Source organism: Pocillopora damicornis, chromosome 5, assembly GCF_964200805.1.
Source record: "Pocillopora damicornis chromosome 5, jaPocDami1.2, whole genome shotgun sequence".
Taxonomy (NCBI): Eukaryota; Metazoa; Cnidaria; class Anthozoa; order Scleractinia; family Pocilloporidae; genus Pocillopora; species Pocillopora damicornis.
This window is the reverse complement of record NC_142674.1, coordinates 14776770-14788118: the sequence shown is the minus strand read 5'-3', so window position 1 is coordinate 14788118 and position 11349 is coordinate 14776770. Positions and strand designations below refer to the sequence as shown.

At 38.5% G+C, this 11349-nt stretch overlaps 2 protein-coding genes and 1 pseudogene across 2 annotated transcripts in view; 2 read left to right on the top strand and 1 right to left on the bottom strand.

Moving 5' to 3' along the window:
- LOC149045538 (fibroblast growth factor receptor 3-like) overlaps nt 1-2153 on the top strand; it is a 20300-nt gene extending 18147 nt beyond the window's left edge. The window contains exons 19-21 of the mRNA XM_089205914.1: nt 35-131; nt 535-631; nt 1097-2153. Of these exons, the coding sequence (XP_089062040.1) occupies nt 35-131; nt 535-631; nt 1097-1303 (401 nt within the window). The 3' untranslated portion in view covers nt 1304-2153. The remainder of the gene's footprint in view (nt 1-34; nt 132-534; nt 632-1096) is intronic.
- Nucleotides 2154-5095: 2942 nt separating this feature from the next.
- Nucleotides 5096-6192, top strand: LOC149045537 (QRFP-like peptide receptor; annotated as a pseudogene).
- An 897-nt stretch (nt 6193-7089) lies between these two features.
- LOC149045536 (uncharacterized) lies at nt 7090-10269 on the bottom strand. The gene is made up of 3 exons (XM_089208226.1): nt 8549-10269; nt 8132-8230; nt 7090-7828 (listed from the first exon to the last, which is right to left on the bottom strand). Exons 1-3 carry the CDS (start codon nt 8838-8840, stop codon nt 7746-7748), a joined length of 474 nt encoding a protein of 157 aa, XP_089064352.1. The 5' UTR covers nt 8841-10269; the 3' UTR covers nt 7090-7745.
- Nucleotides 10270-11349: the final 1080 nt, after the last annotated feature.

The window sequence follows — 11349 nt, the reverse complement described above, 5'->3', positions numbered from 1 at the left end:
AATGTGACATACACTCGTCCCTATGCATTGACAGGAGGAATTCCGTACGACAGATGGTCAGAAGCCATGGTGATTGCAGAGGTCACAAAGGGATATCAGATGCCAAAGCCCGATCATGTTGACAACAAACTGTGAGTCGCACTTTTCTAGTATGATACCATCGTGTTCCTAAAAATAACCTTAGATCGAAGACAACACATTTAGCGCTCTCATTGCTGAAATCTTTGCAATAAAACAATTGGGTTACAATCAGAAGCTTTCTGTTACGTGAATGTCAACCAGGAGCATACCGCATTCAGCTGAGATACGGCGTAGACAATTATGACATCAAAATGTATTTAAAAAACATTAGAGCGAGTGAAGTAGTGCAGATATGTTCGACTTCCCAAAAAAAAATCCTTAGAAAAACCTTAAAATCCTTAAAAAACTATTGCCTATACCAAATAACAGTTTCCTGTAGGAGGACCTTATTGTTATTCTTCGCATAGTCCATTAGTAAGTAGTTAAGAGTAGATCATCGTTTTTAAATTTCAGGTATGATATAATGAAAAGGTGCTGGAATCGAAATCCTGACTTCCGTCCTCCTTTTGAAAACCTGCGACAAAGAATGGACAAATACATTCGTGAAGAGGTTTGTCTCTAGAATTGACAAATTCCCAATATTTTATGCATTTTAAAGACTATACAACTTTTCAAACTTCTTACCTTGCCCCCATATGTTGGAAGCAATATTTGCTAGCATTGGTTTTATTTCCATTCGCTCTATGAAAGCTTCAGCTGAGACCTTTCATACTCCTGGCGAGAGACATTTTGCAGCCCGTAAGGCTATTCACGAGTAATTCAACTTGTTGGCTGCTTCTGATATCTACGTCGGTTGTGATCGTCCCCAGGGCATGAATCGGCTCAGTTCTATTCACCTACTTGCAACTTCACTATTTTCAGAGAGGAAATAAGAAACTCGCTTAGTATATCCGCGACTTTAAACCACAGAGATTCTCAGTACGCCGGGGAAGTGATCGCACTTTTCAGCACGACTTTACTGTATTTTAACGCTGTGTGGCTAATGTGAAACTCTCATTTGTAACTTCCTTTTCAGACATATTTGGAACTTCTTGACATGGGCGCTTATGACAAGGCAAAATACTCCAGGGTTGAAGATCTCGGAGATGAAGATGCAGAACCAAGTGAGGAAGTTGCAAAGAAGGTTGAAGATCTCGGAGATGAAGATGCAGAACCAAGTGAGGAAGTTGCAAAGAAGGCCTCAGCTAAGGGATTGGGAAGAAGTGCCAGTGACCGTCGTTAGGGTAAATAATCGTCACCTCTCGGTGCTAAACTAAGTGTAGGTTTGTTTTAGTTAAATTTCTCTCAATATTAATATTAGAAGAATATGTGAAAGCTTTGTCCTTGATTAACAAAATGATAATAATAAAAGCACAAACCCAATTAATTGATTCTTAAAAGATGCCAATAATAAATAATTTAATCGGTTTCAGAATAACAAAATTTGGATAGATATGAATTAAACTTCCGTAATCGATTAAATCAGAAGAGAAACAAAGAAAGAAACAAAAAACAACGTACTCGAAAAACGGCTCGTTTATGCCGATAGCTGTACTTGGTGAGCTTTTCATTTTGAGGCAGACCTATTAAGAGATCTCCTAACGGCGATATGAAATTTGGTAAAAAATTTTGTAGTTTGGTAATGAATTAGTGGTGAGGTATTAACTAGCACTTATCACTTAACGAAGTATCTTCTTTAAATTACATATTGCATCACTTCTAGTGATTTGTTTAACTATCAAGTTACCTATATTTGAAAACAAGCGAGAACATTGTTATTGACATTTACCATTTTGCTGCTAGTATCAAATGCTTTTGTCATAAACGGAGAGAACAGTCTTAATAGAGTGTGAGTTAATTCAAATTAATATTTTCTTAAGTGTTTTCGATTCGTATGAGAAAAAAAAAACGCCTTGTAAAGGGTTCATGCTGGGGTAGACGGAAACAATTTTACTTTGGTAAATGGAATGCTTTTTTTAAAAACTGGACGAAATGAGAGCACGTATGAGCGTTTAATTTATACGCTATCCAAACACAATAAGTTGTATTTAAGATAATGTAAAACACTCTACTTAACATCTGCAATAAAAATATTAGAGGCTTATCTTATGACTATTTATTGATTATCTAGTCAGTTTAGATTGAAACCATTCCGTATCCTCATTAAGCTTTTGGATGACGTCATCAGACTTAGGCGATGGCTGCATCTATGAAATAGCATCTTCATGTATATCACTAAATGAGATATCCACATTCTCAACTTTTCACAATTACGGACGAAGCTATAGCTGGTCGCATCTTTGACGCATGCTTTATGGGTCTGTTTAGAACTGCGTGTTTGTCTAGGGGAACCTTCGAGTTTGTCATCACGATAACAAAGGAGTCAGTTAGGATTTGTCGATGTTTTGCAGTTATAAAATACACCAGCGCTCGAGGAAACAACATTTTTTTAACTGAATCGATAATTTCAAGATGCAACAGAAGGATAAGTTGTAAATGCCTCTGTTATCAATGTTCTGATCCACTGTATTGCTGAAGTGTTTCAATCCAGATTGACTGACCATGGCATATATCCCCCCGATTTATCTTTCCACTGATATAATACTATGCCAGCTAAAAAAAAGCGGTGTTCTTGTTCGTCTATTTTCTAGCCCCTCATTATGATAAAAAAAGTGTTAAAACTCTTCAGCACTGGCTGTAGAAGAGTTTCTTCAAGGGGATTAAGTGAACAGTCCAGGTGTGGGGAGGGAAGGGAAGAATTGGCGAGGTCTGGAACCTGGGGACGACGTTCTCACAACTGGCGATAAAACGCATGCTAGTCAGCGGTATCTTCAAGCAGCTGAGAACCTTCGTTGTTATTCCTGATGTTTTGAGCAAATTTTCGAAGACGGAGAATCTTTTCTTATTCGGAGGAAGTGTGCGATATCAGCATCAGTTGAAATTATACTCTTTTGAGCGTGACTGATAATTTTTAACTACTTCGAGTTTAGACATCAGCAGTCGATAGTGTACACGTGATAACAGTGAATTAGTAAATCAAGACGCCAGAATCGTATGGGCTTCTCTTATATCTTCTCTTGAAGTTGCCAGGTATGACTGCTTGCCCCACCATTTTTTCCCTAATGTTTCAACCTCCTCTGTTCGCGTAAAAATAAAAAAGAAAAGTCATTTTCAACTCGTGTTTGAACCTGTAATTTCTTAAAACTTTTTGTCTTTTGGCTACTATTCTTTCATGATTGTCCTCTGGCTGGAAATACACGGCGTCTTTTTGAGATTCTTTTTGTTATTTAAAGCCCCCACGGACAAACGTCTTTGTAATTAAGTGATCATGCTTTAGCCATGTTAGCAGCCGAAGGGACGAGATGTAAACGTGGAATGCGAACTCTTGCATCTACGGGATTATAATTGAATCAATATATCTTTAATTTGAAGGTGGAAAACCACTTTCTCATTTTTTCTTTAGTCAATCTTGTACATGTTTCTTTTCAAGAGTTGCAATTTCGATTCCCGGGTTGATACACGCGCATGCGATAAACACCAAACCAAATAGGATCTTTTCTTTCTTTATTCCTTTTCCTATTCCTTGGGGCATTATTATATCAAAGCGGTCAACTGAAATTATTACGTTAAGAAATCACCTAAGTATTGTCATCATAGCTTAAGAATAATCTCGATTTTGGAAACCAGCGCGTGGCAGTTAAAGGAACCAAAAGAAAGGTAAAAACGAGCGATAAATTTCGCTTTGTGGAACGACTACGAGCTAGATAACATAATCACAAAACAAGTTATTGCTTACCAACGTTCGCGGGTCTTGATTACTTTATCGAGGATTACAGTCTAACTTGTCTTCTATTCAAAAACGATCTTGATCACACGGGGTCTTATCTTGAACTGAAACGCTAACTATAATTTTCTGTCTAAAAAGAACTAATCATGGATCGTCAACCGAACCAGAAAATATTTCGCAGCTTTTCTCGGAAGCGGTAACACTTAGCTTCAGCGGAAGCAGTTACAAATCTTAGTTTTCCCTTTTAGGAACGAATTTCACAACGTCAAACTGGGTTTTCAATAACACAAGGGAAGCTAAAGCATTGTGTTTTATTTGTCAATTTGATTATTTTTTAATTTATTGCCCAGGTGATTTTCATAATCTATTTCTCTCGTTATGCGATAAATCAGCCGAAACCATCCTTCAAAATGGCTTAAATAACGAAAAAAAGGTTGACACAAAATTTGCGCTTCCATCATTCGATAATTTGGGTGGCAAATGCCTTCCCTAGGAGTAAGGTTTCTTAGCTAAGTTTTTATTTTCCATTTTCATTTCTTTAACTGAGCTCGAATCTCAGATTTTTCCCCTCATGATCGAAATAACCGATTGACACAATTTTAGTTCTGAAAAGAAGTGCAGCACATTTTTCACCAATAAAAAACAACAAAAACAAAACAAGACAAAAACAAACAACAACAAAAAAGAAAATGAAAGAGGCTGTTAAGCAAGCTGGCTGAACTGCGCCGTTTTGTGCTAAACATATAGATTTTTGTAATTTTGACAAATTCACTTTTTTCCTGGCAGATCCAATATTCAAAGAACACAACGTTGCGTGAAATAAAGACTCAGCTTTTTTAGAGCTGAGCTTATCCCGTCAACCAAGTATTCAGATATTTTATGCTGACTTCTTCAAACAGTAGAGACCAGGAAGCTACAGATCCAAAAATGTTGACGTCCTCGCACGCTGATAACGGTAGGAAAGCCACCTTCACAAATGGCGCCTGAAAGTGTCCTAAAAATAGCTAAAGCTACCATTGTTGCTGCTGCAATACTTGTGAAAAACGCACAGCACAAACAGCTTTGACATTTTCCATCAATTAAGTGCATATCCCCTTGTGACAGAAGTGATGCACTCTTCAATGATGGAGAAAGCCTGGGTTTAATGGATGTTTTTCCGATAATTATTATTGCATGCTGTCACTATCTATGTCGCCTTTCTGTGTACACGCGCGTTGCAGACCTATTTCCTCTATTTTTGCTTTAACCATGGCACTTCATTCTCTTTCAGGCTCCACGGTGCAGCCTCCATTCTCGTATCCATCAAGAATTAAACTCACCTTGGCCATCTTATACACTGCAATCATTTCAATGGCCTTAGTTGGAAACATTTTGGTGATCTATATTCTGTACAAGAGGCCAGAAACAAGAAGATTAACAAGCTTCATGTAAGTCAACCTCGCTGTGGCCGACCTGCTCGTAACAGCTGTTGTCATGCCTCAGTCGATGGAACTCATCATTTCAGACAATCTGTGGATCGATGGAACAATTGGTGAACTCCTTGCCAAGCTCATCATGTTTGTTTTCTTCGTGGCGGTCACAGCGTTCCTCTTCTCTCTAACAGCCGTGGCTTTAGACTTCTTCTTCGGAATTGTCTTCCCATGAAAACTTTCCCTCGCTTTGGGAACAGAAAGATCTTGGTTCCCACAATTTGGATCACCTCAATGTGTCTGATGACTCCATGGCTGATCACAATCAAAGTTAAGAACTCCAGGATAGAATTAAAGTTTAGTCAGTTTGGCGAGACTCAAGCAGCTTTGAGAGGTATCTTTCTTTACATCGTAGTCACCATCTACTTGTTGCCCCGAGTTACCATGTGCAGTCTCTATGGACACGTCTGTCACACACTGCAAAGGGACAAACTGCCATTGCCATCAACAATCGCGCAACAACTCGGGCCCATGCTACCAAGCGTCAAGTTACGGTCGATCGCTGTCGTTGTTGCCTTTGCACTTTGCTGGCTTCCAGCGCATGCGTATCATATGATTTTGGCCATTGACTTCAGTGCGCGTGAATCGTTGCCATATAATTTTGTGCTGTTATGCTATTGATGTGGACATGTAAACATAGTTGTTAACCCGTGGCTCCTGATATACCTTAAGAAGAAATTCCGTGCCGCATTTAAGAGAATGATAACTTAACCTTTATCGAGAATCTTATTTGCTAGCAAGAATAATGAAGAAGTGTAACTAAACTGCCTATAAGAGACCCGATTGTCCAAGTAAGAGAACATTAAACAATTGGTTCATACATCAGCGTGCGTTCATCGAGATACGAAGCGCGCGGAAAGTTTGGAGAGCACGAAAGATGCGTAAGAGTTACTCGAGGCGTAGCCGAGAACAACTCTAGCTTCTTGGGTGCTCTCCAAACTTCCCAAGTGTTTCATATCTCGATGAACGCACAGCTGATGTATGAACCAATTTCTTTAACATTTTCAACCTGATGGAAAATTTTTTTCGCGAGGGATTTGTTTGCTGACGTCATAAGCGTGCACAATAGGAATATGAAGCACGCTCGCGCAATTGAATTTGATTAGACAAATTTACTAGCTATGTTATAATACCAGTTTACAAGTTCTGTGTGAGGATTATTGTTAACTTTTCATAGGTTTTACTATATTCAAGTTGTGACATTTGCAAGCTCATTACAAGTCTAGCTACCTGCAGACCAAATTAATTGAATTCATATCGATGGATTACGACTCTGCAGAACGTGATCCACTAAATCAAGGGTTGACTTAACCTTTTTTGTCTTCATGCAGCATTTGGCTCGCATGATGGTATAATACAAAAATATAATTATTATGATAGAAAGTGTAGATTTTTACCGCCTTGATGTGCAAGTGTTAAAATGAAGAATTGTGTAGAGATCTAGTTGCCTCTCATTTTCGCACTTTTCTCTTCTTTTCGGATGCCGTTTGTTAAACATGTCCTAAAAAACCTTCGCGCTACCCGGTAACTGTTTGGGAAATGAGACCTGGCCCGCACTCGACAGAATGGAGGAAGTAGAGCCTCCAAAAGAAACAAAACAAAACAGAACGAAAAGATGCACTTTACCATGACAATGCAAATTGCGTTCGAAGAGAAATAGCTCACACTTACATAGTAACATATTCTCATTGCATTGATAGCAAAAAAACATTCACGCATAAACTAAACGGCAAAGATTCAAGGGAAGTTTAGTGTGAACGAGACTTGGAGTGAGTTCTCAGTAAATGACTTATTTATTAGAAAAGGGTTATTCTTCACGTCTCCTCAAGTAACGCCACTGAATCTCCTGCTTACTACACATCTACATTTTTTTTAAAAATGTTTTATTTTTATATATATGAACAAGCGAAAGGCTTGTGGACAACATTTGTCAAGCATGTGAAAAATAATTTCCCTTTAAAACAGCGTTTTCAGCTCCTTTCCGACCCATTCTTGAAACCTTCATATGACCAACGGCAATATGTGACTGAAACAACCCTAACTAACTAAATTCGGGCCACTGAGTAAAGAACAAAAAAATCCGTAAATCAATTCAAGTCATAAATCAAGAAAATGCGCAAAGTGGACATGTGTTGTCAGACTGTGACTAGTTGCTTTATCCAGTCGTATTTTACCGCGAGTCTGAAGGGTGGTGTCCCGAAGATTAAAGAACGCCATTGCTTCAAGTTACATTGTATCCATATAGCATCGGGGTCAAAGACTTTGAGACGAGGTTTTAGTTTATTCTGCCACTGACTGGTCAACCTTGCTCAAATCAACTCTTTCTCTTCCAGTCCAGTTGTTACAAGTAAGAATCTTTCTCCATTTCGTGTTTTTAATCTCCCTTCTTCTTTCACGATCAGTTGTCGACCTCGTTTGAAGAATGCAAGTTACGTTTTGCTTTTCTTGTTTCTTTTCTTTCTTCTTACATCTTCAACAGCCACTTTTTCATTATCTTCTAAATTCGTGTCGGCTGTGAATACCGAAATAAGACGAACATTTAAAAAATTGGCACATGACTAGGAATGGAAAAAAGCAGTTATCTCATTAAAAAAAACATGTGGACCAGAAAACCAGAGGATGGCAGCAGGAAAAGAGAAGATGAAAGACAAACAAACAAACAAACAAACAAACAAAACAAAATAAAAGGAGCCTCAGTTGACACTAGCTCTGTTAAATCACTAATAATACTCTCACTAAAGATCACAAAACGATGTGTTTAGCAACACATCATTTTGTCCCTCAAAATACTCTTGTTTCTCTATTCACTTAATACCTTTGATCCCTGGCATTATAAGGGATCCAGTTTTAGTCGGGTACTTTCCACTAAAACCAGCAGGAATCAGAGGTGTCTTCAGCAAACCAGTAAGTTCCGCTGTAAAATAAAACGGCACAGATATAGATTCTATAAAAAAATTTACCAATAAATGAAAGGAGCACTCGACTCAGGCTAAGCTAACGCTAACCCACACAAGGCTGGAAATCAAGACTGTTCACTATCTTTTCATGCTTTCCTTTCACATAGAACTCAAACGTAAGAACCATGGGAACAATAATCCTCACCCCACCCTACTACTACAAGCCAAATGTAACCTATTTTGATTGCACTAAGATATTATCAGCCTGTAAGATCCATTATTTTTGGTGGGACTGTCAGTACAACCATTGTCTGCCTTAACTAAAGGTTGATTACCTTTCAATTGCTTCAGCTTTACTTGTCGCTCTTTCCTTTCTCCCTGATCTCCGAGATATTCCAGTCTGTAAAAAACTCTTTTAAGGAAAATAAACTGAACAGGACAGTGTATAAAATGTGACATCAAACCTTCAAGACAGTAAAGTTCCAGAACACCAGTTCCGCCCGTTCCGTTGAAATGTTTTCTGACAATAAATGCATTCAAGCCCAAACCACCTAAGACTGATGTTGAGGCTGGTAGTCTAGTTAGTCCCAGACCTTGTGATAGCACACAGGAGCGAAGAATGTGCATGTAAATGAATGAATCATCTCATCGAAAAAGATACAAATCTTCGTCAACTTCAATGTCCATGGCTTTGGCAGAGGCAAGTATCCAGTCATTACTTGACTTTTTGCGCCTAAATCTGTGAATATGGTTCGATGGCTTTCATTAAAGGGGGAGTTTAGACAAAGAGAAAGGGAGGGGAGGGGGGGAGGGTTGGAAGGAATTGAGAATGAAGGAGAGAACATCCGTAACTGCGTAAACAATTCTTTGTGCGAAAAATGCTGAGCTGTCGAGCTCGATTATCAATTTGGGCCTTTTTCTTACGCGAAAAGACAAACAAACAAAAACACAAAGGGCTACCCAAAAGATAATTGCCATATTTCTCTTTTCCTTTCTTTGTTTTTTTTTTTCATCTTCACCTACTTGTGTTCTTCTTTGTCAATTTGCTTGGCGAAAGAAATTCTTTTCCTAATGGAGGACATAAAAGACACATCAACTGGAAAGGAGTCTAGCTCGTTTCCTGCAGCACAAAATTTTAAAAAGAATAAAATCAAGAAAACAAATATGAACAAAAAAATGAAACAAACAAACGAACGACACGAGAGACTGTAAGTTAACCCTTAAACGCCTATTAATGACTGGCATCTAGTTTCTTCTGACAGCATCACTCCTGAATCAAACATAAAGGTCACGAGAATAAAGGGAACGACCATCTAAAGAAACTCTTGATTGTTAAACAAATTCTCTTTGTTAGTTCCATAGAAAATTCATGGAAAATGGTGTGGAGAAAATGCAAACTGATTTTTAAGGGTGTAAAGGGTTAAATTGTCGTCGGGCTCAGTAAACTCCTAGAGTCGATTGCGATGTACCTTTTCCTCCTAAAATATTGGTTGCAGCTAAAAGAAATATTTATCAACTAGAGGGGTATCATCTTCGTGCCATGACAAATTTTCTTAACCATGTGATCCATAAGAGTGACCAGCCTCCAACTTCTCCGAACGACTGTCACCCCCAAGTAAATATTTTTAAAAAGGTTATAAATGTATCAAACATAAGATATTGGGTACTTAAAATTAACCTCTAACCTTGTTATCAAATGGGTATCCAATCATTCTCCTGTTAACAAAGCTATCCGTACTCGCATTAGGTAGGATAACCCAACTACGAATGAACGGAGCAACCATTACACGTCATCAACCCAAAATGCCTTGCGTACCTAACAAGATGGCGAACGCGGGTAGTTCGAACTTGCCGTGAAGGCCAGTTTTGAAAGCGGAAAATAAAATTAACAAGGTTACAGGTATGGTTTTAAGGACCAGATATCTTGAGTTGATATATTTTGAGCCCTTTTACCAGTATTTGTTTTAAAACTGCAGGTTCTCTTTAAAGTCACGAGAATAGGGGAGCTGATCATCAACTAAAGAAGCTCTTGATTGTTTGACGAAATCTCCATGTCAACACCTTAAGAAATATATAGAGAACAGTATGCATGGAGAATATGCATACTAACGTTAAGGCGTAAAGATTTATCTAATTAAAAAGGAAATTTAGACGAATGGCACCTTAAACTGAGGGGTATTTCCAAATAAACTTTTATAGTTTAACTGTTAAAGAGATACGTTGGAGATAATAAAGACACATCACCTCCATTAAGTGCCTTCATAATTTTCTTGTATGATCCCATTTCTTCCGGGCCAACAAGAACGACACTCAGACCTTCCCTGCTCGCTCTAGCTGTCCGTCCACTGCAGTGAATGTAAAGCTGTTAACGAACACAGAGAAAGAATTTAGGAACGCAGGATCACATGAGATGGTTGCGCTAAAGTTAATACTTACATTGTGGTTAAATCATTACACAACAGTTCATTATTAAACGACATACAACTGAGGACGATAAACGATAACAAACTGATCCTTCCATATAAACTGCATTTGGAGAACAGAGTCAATTTTTTTCTAAATCAAAAATCATTAACTGAAATGAATTATGTTTTGATTTCGGTAGGTGAACCTCACACATTAACTCAAATTGGAAACAAAACAAAAACGTAGAAAATGAAGTTTTAAAAAGAAGTAAAGAGATACAATAAAATAAATTTAGAGAAAGAGTTCGGGCGTCAACGGCGTTCGAACTTTGCTATCCACATTCTGGTTGAGCTTCTCTTACAGTTGAGACTTGTAGCCCACACCTTGGTCAACGCATGGTCGGTTGAAGCAGCGTGCCTCTCAAAGCCTTTTGTCAAGATAGAGTTTCGCAGAGAATGAAAGCACTGCCGCCAAAAAGCAATCGCTCCCGTTCCCGCCTGCCGCACAGGCTAACCAACTGCACAAGCTAACCAACTGCACAAGCTAACCAACCGTACACACATACTTACACGTACTTACATCAGGGTCCTTCGGGACTTGATAGTGAATTACATGCTCAACAGCTGGTATGTCCAAACCTCTCGCGGCCACATCTGTAGCCAGAAGTAAGCCACTCGCACTTTGCTTAAATCTAACAGGCAAGAAAAAAAATCAGCCAAAATTTCATGCT

What these genes read in the sequence shown, in the direction of transcription:
- LOC149045536 (XM_089208226.1), bottom strand. Translation starts at nt 8,840, where the DNA reads ATGCACATTCTTCGCTCCTGTGTGCTATCACAAGGTCTGGGACTAACT. An exon ending in AAAGCTGAAGCAATTGAAAG is followed by an intron (nt 8,231 to 8,548) that starts GTAATCAACCTT and finishes TTTATTTTACAG; the next exon opens with CGGAACTTACTGGTTTGCTG. An exon ending in TATAATGCCAGGGATCAAAG is followed by an intron (nt 7,829 to 8,131) that starts GTATTAAGTGAA and finishes CGGTATTCACAG; the next exon opens with CCGACACGAATTTAGAAGAT.